The sequence below is a fragment of the Eriocheir sinensis genome, chromosome 55, assembly GCF_024679095.1.
Source record: "Eriocheir sinensis breed Jianghai 21 chromosome 55, ASM2467909v1, whole genome shotgun sequence".
Classification (NCBI taxonomy): domain Eukaryota; kingdom Metazoa; phylum Arthropoda; class Malacostraca; order Decapoda; family Varunidae; genus Eriocheir; species Eriocheir sinensis.
This window is the reverse complement of record NC_066563.1, coordinates 12,156,572-12,175,530: the sequence shown is the minus strand read 5'-3', so window position 1 is coordinate 12,175,530 and position 18,959 is coordinate 12,156,572. Positions and strand designations below refer to the sequence as shown.

Here is an 18,959-nt window from a genome sequence, read left to right as displayed (position 1 = left end):
CCGTCTCATCTGTCTCTAAAGCTGAACTCTTCGCTCAAACTTTCTGTAAGAATTCCACCCTGGACGATTCTGGGCATATTCCTCCTACTCATCCCCCCTCTGACTCCTTTATGCCTGTTATTAAGATTCTTTCAAATGATGTTTTCTATGCCCTCTCTGGTCTCAACTCTCAGAAGGCTTATGGACCTGATGGAGTGCCTCCTATTGTCCTTAAAAACTGTGCTTCTGTGCTGACACCCTGCCTGGTCAAACTCTTTCGTCTCTGCCTATCAACATCTATCTTTCCTTCCTGCTGGAAGTATGCCTTTGTACAGCCTGTGCCTAAGAAGGGTGACCGTTCCAATCCCTCAAACTACCGCCCTATAGCTTTACTTTCCTGTCTATCTTAAGCTTTTGAATCAATCCTTAACCGTTAGATTCAAAAGCACCTTTCCACTTCTAACCTTCTATCTGATCGCCAGTATGGATTCCGCAAGGGGCGTTCTACTGGCGATCTTCTTGCTCTCTTAACTGACGCTTGGTTATCCTCTCGTAGTCGTTTCGGTGAAACTTTCTCTGTTGCGCTAGGCATATCGAAAGCCTTCGATAGAGTCCGGCACCAGTCTTTTTTTTTTTTAAAGTAAGGCTTAAAAAAAAAAAAAAAAGACAAAAAAAAAAAAAAAAAAAAAACTCTAATAAAAAAAAAAAAAAAAACACTCAAAAAAGAAAAGAAAAGGAGGTTTCCGGAGGAGCCTGGTGTCCTTATGTAGGCAGAGGGAAGGAGTCCCGGAGGAAAGGAAAGAGAAAGAAGAAAGGAAGAGAGTTTACCAGAGTAAGGAAAGCGTGAGGAATGAGGCAGATGGGGTTGTTAAAGTATAGGGAGAGGGGTGAGGACATAGGGAGTCGAGGAGAAGAAGTCGAGTGCATGGGGCCGGGAGGGGGGGGCATGCAGCAGCAAGTTCAGAAGAGCAGATAGCAAGGATATCGAAATAGAAGATAGAAAGAAACATTGCGAATGAAAAAGGAAGAGGTAGAAGATGATCAGGGAGGAGAGGAGATGAGATGAGCCTTTGCCCACCCTTTGTCCCAGAAGAGAAGAAGAGAGCCCCCCCCCCCCACCCCACATGTCATACATAGGGAGGACAAGGACACAGGGGCCCTGTAGACACAGCAACTGCAGGGGGGAAGAAGAACGGGAGGAACGCCCAGACGCCCAGCCCGAGGAATTGATTGAGATGAGAGAGAGATGAAGCAGTTGTTGAGATTTTTTTTGAGGATAGATGAGGATGTTAGTGTGTTGAGGAAGGTGATAGCTGTGTTGTCAAGAAGAATAGGGATAGTTGTTGGAAGATTGTGTCGAGTGGATAGGTGGAGAAACTGTGTTTTTGAGGCGTTGAAGGACACCAGGTTCTTCTTCGGCTAAGCGTTCTGCAGCCTCCAGCTTCTGGTCGTTAAGTTCCTTGTTTCGTGGGAAGTCTAAAAGGGAGGTGAAGAAGAGTTGAATAAAATCATAGTGGATCATCGGCGTAGGAATGGATAGGACAGTTCGTTTGGAAAGAAGATCATCAATGAACAACAGAAAAGAGTGGAGATAGGACAGACACAATGTGGGACACCACCTAGAAGATTTAGAAGAAATAGATTGGGCAGAAACAGATCACCAAGAAAGAGAGAGAAAGGGAAGATAAAGATAGAGAGAGAAGTAGAGAGGAGGAGAGGGGTAGTTAGAAAGTTTTTAAGATTTGTGCCAGACCCTATCAAAAGCTTTTATAGCGTCCAGCGCAATAAAAAGCAAAAAGAAAAGTTTCAAAGAGAGATGTAAGAGAAGGAGTAAAGAGATCAGGACCAAGAGAGAGTACCAGCCTGCGGAACGGATGATAGAACTGGTTAGAAGAAGGAAAGAAGGAAGGTGCTTTTGAGGTTTTTAATCTTACGGTGATTCAAAGCTTTAAATAGGTAGGAAGAAAAAGAAGTAGGAGGACGGTAGTTTAGGATGAGAGTGGTCACCTTCTTTAGGTACAGGCTGTGTGAAAGCAAGGTTCCAGCAAAGTAGGAAAGGACAAGAGAGTTTGACCAGGCAGGGTGACAGCAGGCACCAGGCACAGTTTGAGCACGGAGGCACAGGTTATCAGGTCCATAAGCCTCCAGGAGAGGGAGCAGAGAAGAGGATTGAGGCCAGAGGGCATAAAGAAACTTCATTTGATCATTTTTTACAGGCATATAAAGAGAGTAGAGTCAGAGGGGGATGAATAGGAGGAATATGCCCAGAATCGTTTTTGAGAAGTTGTTTGAAAGAGTTCAGCCTTAGAGATAGATTAGAGAGAGACAGTGTGAGTGTCGGGACTGATGAGGAAGTGAAGAAGTGAAGAAAGTTGAAGAAGAATGCCAGAAGTCACAGGAAGAGTTAAAGGGAGCAAGGTTTTAACATTTTTGATTTTTTTTTCTTTTAATGAAGGTTTTTTAGATTTGGAGAGATTAGATACGATTTCAGCGGAAAGAAATTCATAATTAGCATTGATAGTTTTAGCTTTAATTGAGTATCTTTCTTTACTACCTCCTATCACATTGACACGAGAAGCGTGATTAAACCAAGGCTTTTTTTTTTTAGGGAGAGAGAGAAAAGAACGAGGAATGTATGCCTCCATTCCAGAGACAATCACCTCTGTGATGCGCTGAGCACACACTTGCTGCTTGCTAAACTGCCCTCTTTCGGATTCTATCCCTCTCTCTGTTCCTTTCTCTCCAGTTTCCTTTCCGGCCGTTCTATCTCTGCGGTGGTAGACGGTTACTGCTCTTCCCCTAAACCTATCAACAGTGGCGTTCCACAGGGCTCTGTCCTATCACCCACTCTCTTCCTGTTAATCATCAATGATCTTATTTCCATAACAAACTGTCCTATCCACTCATACGCTGATGAATCCACTCTGCATTATTCAACTTCTTTCAACAGAAGATCCTCTCAACAGGAATTACAAGACTCCAGACTAGCGCTTAACCTCAGACCTTGCTATTATTTCCGATTGGGGTAAGGGAACCTTGTGTTCTTCAGTGCCTCAAAAACCCAGTTTCTCCACCTATCAACTCAACACAATCTTCCAAACACCTATCCCCTATTCTTCGACAACACACAGCTGTCACCTTTTTCAACACTAAATATCCTTGGTCTATCCTTAGCTCAAAATCTCAACAGGAAACTTCACATTTCCTCTTTTACTAAATCATCTTCCTCGAGGTTGGTGCGTTCTGTCTCGTCTCCGCCAGTTCTTCTCCCCCGCACAAATGCTTTCCATATATGTTGGCCGTGTCCGCCCTCGTATGGAGTATGCATATCGCGTGTGGGGGGATCCACTCACACAGCTCTCTTTGCCGGAATGGCTGCGTTTCCACCAAGCGATTCGAATCGATTCAATTCATGAAGAATTAACACGATTCATGATTCGTCTTGATTCGCCACACTAATTTCAATGTAATCGTTTACACTTTACACCAAGTGAATCGAGTCAATTCAAATCATAACGATTCATGACGATTGAGAAACACTGATTGATTTGGGCCCATTTTTTCATCAGTCACGGCGAGTCACCTGAGGAGTTAGCAACAACGATCCAAAATTCAGGTCTTTTAATATTGAGCACATGCACCCAAACACTTTGCTGACACCTACGCCTACGCCTACGCTGCCTCGGCCACAGGAACGCTGTTATATCAGCGACAGCGTATACGTCCATTCTCGTGAAAGCCAGGCTTGGTACTGCCTTTTGAATGTTGATTCAGACTCAGTTAGTTGTAACTATGCTGATTCAAAATGAATCAAGTCAAATTATTCTACATGAATTGAATCGATTCGATTCGCTTGGTGGAAACGCAGCCTATGGCTCATCGTCTCATCAGCTCTCCTCCTCTCACTGACAGCCTTCTACCGCTTAAATTCTGCCGCCATTTTGCTTCTCTTTCTATCTTCTATCGATATTTTCATGCTGACTGCTCTTCTAAACGTTCTAACTGCATGCCTCCCCCCTCCCGCGGCCCCGTTGCACACGCGCGCCTTTATACTCATGCTCATCCCTATACTATCCAAACCCCTTATGCAAGAGTTAACCAGCACCTCCATTCTTTCATCCCTTACACTGGTAAACTCTGGAACAGCCTTCCTTCGTCTGTATTTTCTCCTGCCTATGACTTGACCTCTTTCAAGAAGAGTGTATCAAGACACCTCTCCACCCGAAATTGACCGCTCTTTTGGCTACTCTTTACTTTTTACTTTTGTGAGAGCGGCGAGTAGCGTGCTTTTTTTGTGTGCCCTTTTTGTTGCCATTGAGCCGTATCCTTTGATGTACAAAAAAATTGTTTTTCATTTTCGTATTTTGTATTGTGTATTTGTATATGCTTATAAATTATGTGCGTGCAACAGTGGACAATTAATTTTGTCCCGTACACAGACTCTTCAAATAATTATACATTAAAAGTGTAATTTTGAGCCTCCTTCTGTATATAGTGTCATGTTTAAAAAAAAAAAAAAAAGAGATAAGGATGAGGAATGAAAGACCTTTCTTCCCGGAGCGTGCATCGAGACCAGTGAGGGGCAAATTACTAATTTCTGATGCATGAACAATGAAGAAACGGCTCCCCGAAACACGAGTGCGTATGCAGAAGTGATGCTTTCTGCTGGCGGAAGACCACTACCAACGGCCAGCCGCGGCTTCTCTCGAATGAGTGCAAGGTAGGCGAATCAGCTGGCGTCGGAACCCCACCTCTGGTGGTAGTAGCTCCCCTTATCATTGGTGTTAGCATTCAAGGGCGGCGTCACTGTAGCTACGTTACTGTAGACACTGGTTGTTCGTGGAACTCATCGGGTCACAGCTCTCGTTGTTGATTAGTATTGTTGATGACCGGTTTGCGGTCGCCCAGCCCACTTACATATATGCAATAGTTTTCTCACTCTGCCACGTCTGCTGAGGCCAAATGTGTTGTTAAGGACTTTATTTTTAATTATTAGCGTTGTCCTTTGTAACGACCCTCGAGCTAATGCCTTGAAGGATCGTTCCGGGGTGCTCGTCCCACTTCACAACCACCATCTCCATCGTAATAACGAGCCCCAACCATCAGACCTCAACACCTCAATTCCAGCTACTGTGTCGACCACAACGCTTCGACACCTCAACACCTCGAACGAAGCAAGCCGGGCTTCATCAGAGGATATATAAGGACTCGGCCGCCAGTGGGAAACGAGTTTAGTCTCACAGCTGTTGAGGTGTCTACGTCCCCCTAGATTTACTACACACGGCGACATCACCTCCTTGGTGGTGAAGTACAACGACAGATACCCAAGGAGGATACACTGCCTATTTTTTATACACTGCCTATTTTTTTTATATATTGCCTAATTTTTACTTGTTTCATGTTTTTCTTTTTTACCCTGTCACTAATGGATAATAACTTATTATACCTGGGGCTATATTTTTGCTTTGTTTCCTATTAAGTATAAGTATAATGTAGATATAATTAAGTATAAGTGTTTAATCTAATTGTGTTGTTTTACTTAGTTGTTATTCACCTAAAGCGGTCATCCCTTCTTTCGGTGACAACACATTGGGGGCCTGTCTGGGATATTACATAATTATAACTTAACGTAACGTAATATTTGTCCAGCAACCTTTGGTGACCAATTTAACGTAACTGTAATTATTAAAGTCATTATTGCCTTCCTCCATGGGATATCTACCTCTGTAAGTGAAGCCTGCTTATTAATATTTGTTTAAGTGGCCAATTAAGTATAAATAGGAGTGTGTCGTAAAGCCTTATTTCCCATCAGCCTGAACTAGACTCACTGTCCATGTACATGTACTGAACTAAAACTTCATACCTATAATTAACTAATACTACCCATTAACGTGACCTTTACTTAAACTTTTCAGCCAGTAATTAATGAAAAGTATCGTATTTAAGACATTCTATGTAATATTGTGGGATATTATGTTCCTGAATACCAGTGGCTCGTTATTTGGGGTAAAGTATCTGAAGCCCATAAGTGCTTACCAAATAGTGATTTGTGATAATTTAACGGGGGGTGGATTATTTTACATCACTAACCTAGTAGTTAACCATCCTGTTCACGGTTATTACCACCCTGTCCATTGGTCGTTACCCATCTTGTTTCCGATTAAGACTAGTGGTCCTTTTTTTATTCCGTGGTTAATGCTAGATAGTTACCATCAGTATCCATAATAAACCATCATTATCCGGCTGTTATCCCTGTTAACCATTGCTAAAGAACACCTTTGACCAAAATTGACCTGCTAGTTATTCAACTGAATAACAATAAGCCTTTTATTGCCTTATAACCTTTATCCTGTCATTTATAAGGCCACTAGCAGGCTTCACTTTTAGTTTGTGGAACTCTTCCTTATGGCTACATTTGACGCCGTAGAGTTTGCCGGTAGCCCCGACATTGAGGAATTTAAGACTGCAAAAGTATATAAAGACGATCTAAAGTACATTGCTAAAACTTTCAACATCCCTTTCACTTCAGATGTTAGGAAGGATCAATTAAGAGCACTCATCCTTGCCCATCTTGGGGATACAGAAACAGTCAAATTCCCTAATCCTGAAGCCTCCAGCCCTGATGCTCAGCTCATGTTAGAAATTAAAAAGATCGAAATGCAAGTGAAGCTCCTTGAGCTGGAACATGCAGAAAGAGAAAGAGCCAGGGACCAGGAGGAAAGAGACAAAGCTAGGGAACATGAGTTGCAAATTAGGGAACATGAGTTGCAAATTAGACAAGAAGAAGAGGAAATGAAACTCACAGCTAGAACTTGAAAATGAAGATAAGGCGAGGAATCATGCTTACCAACTACAACAGCTCAATTCAAAACCACCTACAGAGACTCAGATTCCCCGTAAAACTGACTTGTTAAAGTATGTCAAACTGATTCACTCTTTCCCTGATGAAGATCCTGAAGCTTTCTTTAGAGAATTTGAGTCAACAGCTACTCACTTTGAAATTCCTTCAGCAGATTGGGTATGGCTTATCAAGCCTAAGATGTCTGAAAGGCTCTAACAATCTGTAATCACATTGAATGAAGACAATACCAACTACAAAACAGTTAAGGAGGCCATTTTAGCAGTTTAGTCCATCAATAAAGAGTGTTACCGGCAGGTTTTCCGTAACCTTGGTAAACTACAGTATCACACTTACACAGAGTTCGCCTCTGACAAAACTCGTGCATTAAAGCACTGATTAAAGTCAGCCGTAGTAAGTAGCTATGACGACCTATTCAACTTAATCGCTATTGAAGAGTTCCTACGAAGAGTTCCACACTATTAAGGTTCACATCATCGACAAGGAGGCAGACTTAATCAAGGCAGCCATGTTGGCTGACAATTATGCTCTAATTCACAAGTCGCCAAACAGGGAGAGGAAGCACCTCCACTCTAATGTTAGGTTGCCTGGTAGTTCTGAAGGTGCTGAATCCACTAAGACTAGGGATGGTAACCTGGCTAAACCTAATCCAGTGTGCTTCTTTTGTAAAACATCAGGGCATGTGATTACCAATTGTCCCGACCCAAAATGCAAAGTGGCAAAGACGGCTACAAGAAAGCCTGTGGCTTCCGTTCAAACTCTGCCACCTAAAGCTGATGACCCATTCCAACCCTTCCGTTCCACCGGTACAGTTTCTCTTGGCCCTGGCCAGCCGAAGCTTCCTGTTAGGATAGTTCGGGATACATGTGCCGCCCAATTCCTCATCAGGCAGTCTGCTTTACCTAACATTTCTGACCACTGCACCGGTGAAATGGTGTACCTGAGGGACTTTCATGATCCTTTTCCCGCACATCTTGCCAGGGTGGACCTGAGATGTGGCTTGGTTAAGGGGACTGTTAAGGTGGGAGTAAGTAAAGACAAGATGTTGCCCATTCCTGATGTTGACTTAATCCTTGGCAACGATCTTGCTGGGCGTCTTGTATATCCATCATTAATAACATGTAAGTCACCCTTGTCCGAGAATCCAACAGATGATCTCGAATAAGATAAACCCGGCTTACTCCCTAGTTGCGCCATTACTAGATCACCATCCAAAGCTGGTAAAACCTCTGAGCCTACCTTATCTCCCCAGAGTCTCATTCCAACTATTTTCACGTAACAATATCTTAAAGAAGCCCAACAAAGTGACTCTTCCCTGACTCAGTTGCATACTAAAGCTATTTCTAAGGATAATATAATTCATCCTCCCCTTATCACTGTTGGCATCCCTCAGGAGATCCAGTCTGACAAGAGGCGCCAATTGTACCAGTGAACTACTTGACCCAGTACTTAAGCAACTAAGGAGCAAGCAGTTTCTGTCAACAACATACCATCCCCAGTCACATGGCGCGCTTGAGAGGCAACATAAACTCCTCGACAAGCCAAGTATCATGGTCCATATAAAGTTCACAGGAAACTGTCTGATTTTAATTACATAATCGAGACTCCAGACCGGCGTAAGGCTACTCAGCTCGTTCACATTAATATGATTAAAAAAATATAAACACCAGGACTCGCCAGACAACCTTCAGAGACCCATGTCATGTGTAACTCGTATAGTCAGCTCTGATTCCTCTATACCAGCGACTACAACCCCCTGTGCTCTGCCTAAGGTTCAGGAACCAGAGCTGACCCACATCATTCCATCGGCTCCATTGTCGAACTCTGAGATTCTTGGGAGTCTTCCTCACTTTATCCAGCACCTCTCCTCCTCACAACAAGATGATCTGAACCACATACTCAGACAGTTCAGTTCTGTCCTGAAGGATACTCCTAGCCTCCACACTATCAGTCTCGTCATCAACCTGCAGCCAGAAACCCTTCCTATAAAACACTATTATCGGTTACATCCATAGAAGAGGGCACAGATGCAGAAGAAGGTGACTTATTTATTGGAACACTGCCTAGCAATCCCCAACAAATCTCCTTGGGCCTCATCATGTCTATTCGTACCCAAAGAGGATGGCCAGCTAAGGCTCTGCACCGACTACTGCAGAGGCAACTCAGTCACGGTTTCAGACGCCTATCCTCTTCCACGGGTAGACGATCTCATTGATGAGGTGGGAAATGCTCAATTTTTAACAAAGATGGACCTATTGAGGGGTTATTACCAGATACCCTTGTCAGTGGAAGCACAGGTAATTTCCGCCTTAACCACACCCTTTGGATTATACCATACACCGTGATGCCGTTTGGCCTTAGAAATAGTCCAGCAACCTTCCAGAGGGCCATGAATGACCTATTGCAGGGGTTAGAGGGAGTTTCTGTCTATCTGGACGACATATTAATTTGTTCTCCCCATTTGAAGCATCACCTCCAAGGTGCTGTCCCGACTGTAGGAGGCGAACCTCACCGTGAAGTTGGCCAAGACCACCTTTAACCAAGCGACAGTCACGTACTTGGGACACGAGGTTGGACTGGGATTCGTCCGACCCAAGGCAGCTAACGTCTTCGCCATTCTCCAATATCCGGCCCCAACCACCCGGAAAGCGCTCATGCGTTTTCTGGGTATGAGTGGTTACTACCGCCGGTTCTACCCGAACTTTGTCCAGGCAGCAGCACCACTCACCCGGACGACCAGAGAAGCGGTGCCTTTCATTTGGACTGATGACTGCCAGAATGCCTTCCACCAACTGAAAATCTTCCTCGGTGAAAATCTTCCTCACCCAACACCCCATACTGCGTTTACCATTCGCCCTGCATACTGACGCCAGTGAAGAAGCAGTGGGAGCGGCCTTACTTCAACTGAAGGAGGGCATACTACATCCTGTCGCCTATCACTCTTCAAAGCTGGACCTCCATCAACGGCGTTACTCAACCATCGATTAAGAAGTTCGAGTGCTACCTGTCTCCTAGTCCAGCACCCCTCAAAGTGTTCACCGACCAGAACCCACTCACCTTCCTGGACCGGAACAAATTCTTCAACCAACGACTGCTGAAATGGTCCTTACACCTCCAACCATTCAACCTCCAGCTGCATCACATCAAGGGCTCCGACAACAGCATCGCCGATGCCCTCAGTCGTCCCCCTCCGTCCGTCATGACACCACCACTTCCCTGAGGTGTCGTCTTTAGGTGGGAGGTGTAACGACCCTCGAGCTGACGCCTTGAAGGGTCATTCCGGGGTGCTCGTCCCACTTCACAATCTCCATCGTAACAACGAGCCCCAACCATCAGATCTCAACACCTCAATTCCAGCTACCGTGTCGACCACAACGCTTCGACATCTCAACACCTCGAACGAAGCAAGCCGGGCTTCATCAGAGGATATATAAAGACTCGGCCGCCAGTGGGAAACGAGAGCAGTGGAACGCCAGCACTCCTCGGGCGAGCAGCCGGGTGGCCTTTCTGCGGAGGCGAGATGGACCCGTGGGGCTTCCTCGCTTTGGGCCACCCCTCCGCAGTCAAGTCGACTAGTCGGCTGCTCGCACGAGTACCGCTACGGAAGTCTACTGGGCGCCTGCCCGGAGAGCCCGTGCCTCCGTCGCTGCTCGCCGGTGGCTGCGGCGGCGGCGGCGGCGGCGGCGGCGGAGGCGTCCCTACAACCGCCGGCAAGCCAGCCGGCGGGTTCCCACCTGCGACGGGCCGTCGCTTTTGACAAAGGCCCGTTCCCCCTATTTAGGGGGTAAATCCCCAAAGAAGAAAGAAGTGGGAAACGAGTCTAGTCTCACAGCTGTTGAGGTGTCTACGTCCCCCTGGATTTACTTCACACGGCGACATCACCTCCTTGACAGTGAAGTACAACGACAGATACCCAAGGAGGATACACTGCCTATTTTTTATACACTGCCTATTTTTTTATACACTGCCTATTTTTTTATACACTGCCTATTTTTGCTACGCTGCCTATTTTTGCTACGCTGCCTATTTTTGCTACGCTGCCTATTTTTGCTACGCTGCCTATTTTTGATACGCTGCCTATTTTTGATACTTTGCCTAATTTTTACTTGTTTCATGTTTCTTTCTTTTTTATCCTGTAACTAAGGATTAATAACTTATTATACCTGGGGCTATATTTTTGCTTTGTTTCCTATTAAGTATAATTATAATGTAAATATAATTAAGTATAAGTGTTTAATCTAATTGTTTAACTTGGTTGTTATTCACCTAAAGCTGTCACCCCTTCTTTCGGTAACATAACACCTTCGAGAAGCGATATAATAATTTCCTTCCTCTCTATAATATTTTGAATGGTAATAACGCATAGCGCAATGGGACATAATGCAGCGAAACGCTGGCTGGCCTACTGCGCATGCTTGTGTCCTGAAGGTAGGTGGGGTAAGCCTAAGCATGCATCCATAGTCAGTTAGTTTCGTGCCAGTCGACGTAAGTCCGATGTTCCGGCCCTGCGTAAACTAGTTAAATATACATATTTTTTCGTATTAGTAGCTTAACAAAGTTCCGTCAAGCAACGAGTTGGTGGGTCCACTTGGTTCCCTGAGGAACGCAATACTCTTAAATTATATTAATCAGATCAGTTAGTACTCAGTAATGGGGATCATGACCCCCACTTACCAACAAGTCGTTGACGTAGGGCGAGATGCTGCTGCCGATCCTACTGCAGATGGAATTGTGTCCCACGGCAAGAGAGCGTTGCTTGGTCGTGAACAGTTCTGCCGTGTACAAGTAGATAAGGTTGAAGGCCGCGGCGATCCCCATCTTGGCCACCAGCGACAAGCTGATCTTGGTTGCCATGGGAACTGCCAATGAAACATTAGGAAGATGCAACAGTAGAAATTACTGTCATATCAGACACTGGAAAGAATGGGGAGCAAGAGAAAAGTAAAGAATAACGAAATGTATAATATCGGTGACATCTCAAGTGTAGGGTTAACTGATAATATGAATGGCAAAATATCCTTACTCTGAGCAGGTACAATACATAAAAAAAAAGTAAAAAATATAGATAAATCCATACCTACTTATTCCATACCTACTTATTCTACGAGACGCTGACGCTGGCACTTACAAGAAACAAGCAAAAATATCAATCGATCTATCGATGGTTGCATACGCCGAATGATGCTTCAACTCCCTCATTTTAAAACGCCAAAACCGTTAGTTCTCCCGAGAAAGTTTAATTATAGGCTCCCTTATTATCCAAAGTACCTCATGGCAGGATTTATCGGTATGTTCAACACACGGACTCTGGGCGTCCAAGTGGCCTCATCCACTCAGGGTTGTCTTCTACAGCATACAGCCCGGTGAGCAGGGTCGGCCTCTGGGTAGCGTGCCACATGCCGATATAACCTGGACATTAACGTTCACAGACTATTCAAATAATAGGCCTCAAATCAGTGTCACAAAGTAATAGCTGCTTTGACAGTCATTCTAGCGATACCCCATGTTTCTGCGTTAACTTTTTTTTCTTTTTTTTCTGGCCTATTGCGCCGGTAGGCTTCTTCCCGGTGGATCCTGATGGTCGGTCCAAGGCTTCTTCCCGGTGGGTCCTGATGGTCGGTCCAAGGCTTCTTCCCGGTGGATCCTGATGGTCGGTCCAAGGCTTCTTCCCGGTGGGTCCTGATGGTCGGTCCAAGGCTTCTTCCCGGTGGATCCTGATGGTCGGTCCAAGGCTTCTTCCCGGTGGGTCCTGATGGTCGGTCCAAGGCTTCTTCCCGGTGGATCCTGATGGTCGGTCCAAGGCTTCTTCCCGGTGGATCCTGATGGTCGGTCCAAGGCTTCTTCCCGGTGGATCCTGATGGTCGGTCCAAGGCTTCTTCCCGGTGGGTCCTGATGGTCGGTCCAAGGCTTCTTCCCGGTGGGTCCTGATGGTCGGTCCAAGGCTTCTTCCCGGTGGATCCTGATGATCCTGATGGTCGGTCCAAGGCTTCTTCCCGGTGGATCCTGATGGTCGGTCCAAGGCTTCTTCCCGGTGGGTCCTGATGGTCGGTCCAAGGCTTCTTCCCGGTGGGTCCTGATGGTCGGCCCAGCCCGTTCTGGCGCAGGCGAGTGTTTATAGGATCGTATTAGGAGACATTTCGCCGCCCAAGTACACATATTTGACAAGGCTTTCGTAGGAGTTGTGGGCATTTCCAGCGGTAGTTTTATGACCCTGGTGGTAGTCTGACCCTTCTTCTGTACCATGAGCCTAAAGAAACACTCATTAGAACCCGACTGATCCCCTCTTTGACCTTTAGAAATAGGTGATGTGAGATGGCAAAGTGTCTTGTAATACCAACCATAGTGTTTATATTACTGCAATGGCATGCATTCATGTTCAAGTTGCTGTTCTAGTGTCCACGACAATCAGCCGTAGAGCAAGCCTTGAAGATTCCGATATATGTCCTTTTGCAGAGGTACCGACAGCGCCATATACTAGTATTAAGCGAGTCCATGGATAATACCGTTGGTAAAGCCAATCCGTCGCAAGACTTCTCGACGAAACTCGCGGTTATTCTCAATTACGCTATCAGTATATGTGAAATATATCATTGTCCTCGCCGCTCGCATGAATATACTGTATTGTTTCATTAAGCAAACTGCCAAACACCTGTACCTTGGTCTTGACCCAGGAACCTTGGACTGCTAAGAGCTTCGCCTCTTTGTGCAGAGCATAGGAAGCCATCGCCGCCATCTCCAGTGACTCCACAAGGATTACTGAATCATCGGCAAAAACAAGGTTAGTAATCCTGGTATTTCCAGCAGATATTCCACAATGACCCTGAGCCACTACTCTGCCCAGTTTTCAGTTCAAACACGTGATAAAAATCGATGGGCCAAGGTTACAGCCCTGGCTAACTCCAACGTTCACGGAAAGAAGTTTATTTCCTCGCAATACAACCCTTCCCACCTACCCTCGAACAACACACACACACACACACACACACACACACACACACACACACACACACACACACACACACTTCACAGCACTTCTTGTCACCGGGTACAGGGCAGTCAATAAACAAGTGGTCCATGCAGGAGTTGGCTAGGTGTCGCAGATCCGAGAGTGCCACGCAGTGTGGTGTATCAAACTCCTTCTTGAGATCGACACAGGCTGTAAGCTAATCGCGATCATTATAATGCTACCCGAGATCATCTTTGTTTGTTTATTCGACTTATTAAAAACTAGTCTTTCAATAGAAAATGTCAACACCTTGCTTCCTCTAATTCTTCCAGAGACTTGTCACCAGCGAAAACTATATCTAACTATTTCATTTCTTTATCGTTCCCAGCTGTCTTTAGTCCTGATGGCAAGGCGCTATCACATTTGTCTCTAAAGTTGAACTCTTCACTCGGGCTTACTCTAAAAATTTCAGTCTCAACGATTATGGGCATATTTCTCTTACACCCTCCACCTCCCCGAGACTCAAATATGCTTGTTGTTAAAATTCTTAAGGACGATGTTTTCTCTGGCATCAATCCTCATAAGGCTTATGCACTTGATGGAGTGACTCCTATTATCCTGAATGATATAGATAGGCAGTAAGGCACTGAATAATATAGATAGGCACTATAGATGGGCACTAATGTGCTTCTGTGCTGACAGCTTGCCTTGTCAAACTCTTTTGGCTCAACCTTTCAACATCTATGTATATAGGATTTTACTGACCCTTTTCATATGTTTCAGGCACACTGCAGCACGGCTCCAACCTGAAGACTTTGTGTTAATAATTTCCCCCACAGCTTAGGTCAAAAGTAGCGTAAGTTAAGGGTAGTAATTTTCTCTTATTTTTCTCTTTACTGTAAAATTTCCATGTCCCTTTCTTCCTTAAAGGCACATGGTGTTCTCATCTAACTATTTCCTGCCAGTACGTTGCCGGAGGGAGAGGTGGGTGGGGAGGAGCCTTCATCTATCCTGTCCTACCACACGTAGAATACTAGTAGTAGCTGTAGTAGACAGACACCCTCGCCATAGACCGCCAGGTCTTCTGGTGTTTGTTCTGCCTATGTATTTCTATGTATTCTTTCTCTCTCTCTCTCTCTCTCTCTCTCTCTCTCTTAACTTACATTTGTAGTACACATCAATTTTTTGTTTGAGCAGACGAGAAACATATGTCTGATTGTGCACTTTTCCAGGTAGTTTTCATCACTATTGGTGTGGGGCATATTCCTCGCCACCTTTGAGCCGCCACTTTCAGCCGCTGGGTGGACATTTCCCTCACTGTTGGCACTGCTGCAGTGAATGTGTTCCACAGGCAGGACACTTTGGAAGTGAAGGTCCTCTGGCGCTGGCTGGCGCGTGACCTCGGCACACCGACCTGCTCGTGGCTGAAGAGTATCGTTCTCGTATATCTCACAACCTCTCGCGGGGGAACCTCAGCCTCGCCTTGTGGAACACCACCAGCGCAACGACGTCCCGGCGGTGTTCCAGAGTGTCCAGGGGTGTCTTATCCTGAGAGGGTGGCTAGGGGTTGTTCTCTAACAGTCGCTGCACGCGTCGTTCCACCTTTTCCAGTCTCTGCAGGTGTGTGGCCGCGCTGGACATCCAGGTCAGAGCCCCGTACTCCAGGTAGGGTCTTACCTGGGCCTTGTAGAGGAGAATAATTCCTCGCTTGTTAAGGAAATTCACCACTTTACGTAGGGCAGAGACACGGAGGGAGGCGACGTGTTATAGGTGGCGATCGAAGTGCAGCTCTCGGTCCAAGTCCACTCCGAGGATTCTTACGTAATCTGGAGCGGGAGGGTGACGGAGCCAAACATCACCCTTCCTTCGACAGCTTGTGTAGCTGCCGGGGACCGAGAGATCATCATCGCCTGGGTCTTCTCAGGAGCAAAGTTCACCTGCCAGCGCTTCCCCCACTCCCGTATCAAGCGTAGTTGCTGGTTGACGTCAGCAACCGCTTGCTGGCTTTCTTGGCGAGGGTAGGAGAGGGAGAGCGTGCAGTCGTCAGCGTATGCAGAGACTGCTGGCAGACTCCTGAGAAGGTCGTCGATGTACAGATTCCAGAGGACAGAGCCCAGCACAGATCCCAGGGGAACTGAGGCACCCACTGGGAAGTCCCTGGATTGCTGCCCTCCGACGACGACGTGGAGGCTTCTTCCTTGAAGGTAGTCGCTCATCAACATCATCAGGTGTCCTTGGAAGCCTTTGGCACGAAGCTTCTCCAGCATGCCCGCGTGAAACACCCGGTCAAAAGCACCCGCGATGTCGATAGTGACGATAAGGGTATCCAGGCCGGTGTCTAGGGAGTCCTGTCAATCCCTAGAGAGGAGGTCTGAAGTTGAGCGGCCAGATCTGAACCCAAACTGCTGGTCAGTGATGAGGGCGTTGTTTTCGAAGTGGCGGGTGATGGGCTCCACCAGTATTCTTTCGAAGATTTTTCCAACTACAGACAGGAGGGAGATGGGAGTGTAGTTGCCAGGGTCAGATTTGGACCGTTTTTTGTGGACCGGCACCACGCGAGCCTTCTTCCATATAGAGGGCTAGGTGTTCTCCCGGACAATGGCCCCAAATACCTCCGAGAGGGGTCCTGCCAGCTCACTGGAGCAGTCACGCAGCACATGTGGGCTGACGTTGTCAGGCCCAGTGGCCTTCTTGGCGTCCACCGCTCTCAGAAGGCGCTCCACTTGCCTCCGTTGTACCTCAACCACTGTCAGAGTTTGGTCGCATTCCTGTGCCAGTTGTGGTGGAGGTCTGTTGGGGTCGGCGACGGACATCTTGGCAGAGAAAAGGTCAGCCAGGAGCTCTGCCTTCTCCTTGCTGCTGGTGGGTGTGGTGCCGTCCTGCTTGGTGAGGGAAGGGATTGTTTCTTGGTGCATGCTACCATGTATCTCCTTAAGAAGGTCTTGCTGCTCACAGAGCTTGGCGCGGAGGGCGCTTTCCCACCTCCGTTTCGCCCATTTACTGGTGGCCACCATATGTTTGCATGCCGCTGAATGCAGGGCTTTGTTGCGGCGGGTCGTGCTCCTCTTGTAGCGGAGCCACGCAGAATACTTTCTTTCTGCAGTAAGGCGGCAGCGGGACCCAAACCAGGGCTCTCTCTCTCTCTCTCTCTCTCTCTCTCTCTCTCTCTCTCTCTCTCTCTCTCTCTCTCTCTCTCTCTCTCTCTCTCTCTCTCTCTCTCTCTCTCTCTCTCTCTCTCTCTCTCTCTCTCTCTCTCTCTCTCTCTCTCTCTCTCTCTCTCTCTCTCTCTCTCTCTCTCTCTCTCTCTCTCTCTCTCTCTCTCTCTCTCTCTCTCTCTCTCTCTCTCTCTCTCTCTCTCTCTCTCTCTCTCTCTCTCTCTCTCTCTCTCTCTCTCTCTCTCTCTCTCTCTCTCTCTCTCTCTCTCTCTCTCTCTCTCTCTCTCTCTCTCTCTCTCTCTCTCTCTCTCTCACTCTCTCTCTCTCTCTCTCTCTCTCTCTCTCTCTCTCTCTCTCTCTCTCTCTCTCTCTCTCTCTCTCTCTCTCTCTCTCTCTCTCTCCGTGTGCGTGTGTGTGTGTGAATTGCATGTAACCAGTCAGGTTCGACATAATATATCACATTCGATATATGCGGAGAAAGGTTTGTAATGTAACAAACGATGTTAAAATTAAAAATAGAGGAAAGAAAGTCAATGGCGTATGCAGTATGTTATGCTCTCCCTCTCCGTTACATCTCTCTCCTTGCTCTTTCTGCCAACCTATCTTACTTTTCCACCTGTAATTCCTTTCGTTCTCAGTGTTCTGAGTGACGGGAAGTTAAAAGCCACAGCAATGGGTAAAAATAAGATAAATTTATACGCTTAATGATATTTGAAAACGATCTGTATATAGGGAAATGGAAAAAGGGAACAAAGTAAAACGTTGTGTAGGTTATGGGAATACACATTTTCAAATGGAGATTAGCTCGACTCGTGGACGATGAAGATGGATGATGCATGATTGGTTATGAAAAGGTGTCTTGTGTTGGTCGATCCTCCAATCTCCTTATATCCCTATGTAGTTATTATTTGCTCCATCCCACCTGCCCCTGCTTACCGTCGGGCGTAGTAAACATGAGGGCGGCGTTGGCGGAGATAAAGATGGCACACAACAAGTAAAGCCCGCTGAGTGACGGTCGGCGGCCAGCACGCGCCACCAGTAGCCACAGCAGCAGGTATGCCGGAATCTCGCACATGCCCCCGAGGAACATGTACAGGTAGGGGTCAGCGCTGCGGACAATCACAAGATACCATTAAAAATATAAAGATAACCATGGAAAACGTAAGAGCATTAATATCTCTTTTGCATATTAGATCTGAAAAACTAAAGTCATGTCTTGCCTGATGTTGGTAGCGTTGAGAGAGACTCCATAGTAGATAAAAGACACCGAGAACCACAGCACAAACAGTATCATCATCCTGCAGGCCAGAGCGGTGGTGCTGTACGGTGATAGTATATAGCGTATACCCGCTGCCACTTGCTGCCCGGCTTCAAGTCCTCTCTTAGTGCCCCGGCCGCCCAACTCACGTCGACCATCGGCCGTGCTCTGAGGCAACACGAACACATTTCAACCCATTCGTTTAATAACTTTTCGGATGTGATTAGGAGCTCGCAGTCGTGAAACATCACGCATTCAACAGCTGTCATGTTATCACATTCAACTTTTCGAGTAATGATTATGAATGAACTTTAACGATTAGTTATGAATTAATATGAACGTACTGTTGGACAAGGGTAATACATGTAACGTTAGTCCGACGAACAATGCCAAAGATACATAGAAGCTTCTCGTATAGTATGTGTATACTAATTTAAAGAATAATAATGATATTTTACCGTAAACTAAGATGTACATGGGGAGAGGTTGGTGATTTTCTAGTGTCACGTAATTACAACAACCCTGGCATAACTGAAGTCTGGGCAAACTGAGAATCAGTTGAACAAATGGCACTAAAACCATTGTGGTGGAGCAGTTATGATGTACTAACACCACATCACAAAATATGGAAAATAATGGTTTAGCCGTTTGTCCGGAAACGTACTAACAAATTGTCGATAATTATTACGATGACAATTGATACAGCAGAAGCCGAGAGGAACTAAACAATTGCCAGGTTTATGAACATAATAAACTGTTGCC

At 46.2% G+C, this 18,959-nt stretch overlaps 1 protein-coding gene across 1 annotated transcript in view; it reads right to left on the bottom strand.

Moving 5' to 3' along the window:
- Positions 1-18,959, bottom strand: part of LOC126984084 (organic cation transporter protein-like) — a 77,804-nt gene that overhangs the window by 45,434 nt on the left and 13,411 nt on the right. The window contains exons 5-7 of the mRNA XM_050837493.1: positions 18,160-18,365; positions 17,876-18,048; positions 11,513-11,697 (exon numbers count right to left, since the gene is read on the bottom strand). Of these exons, the coding sequence (XP_050693450.1) occupies positions 11,513-11,697; positions 17,876-18,048; positions 18,160-18,365 (564 nt within the window). The remainder of the gene's footprint in view (positions 1-11,512; positions 11,698-17,875; positions 18,049-18,159; positions 18,366-18,959) is intronic.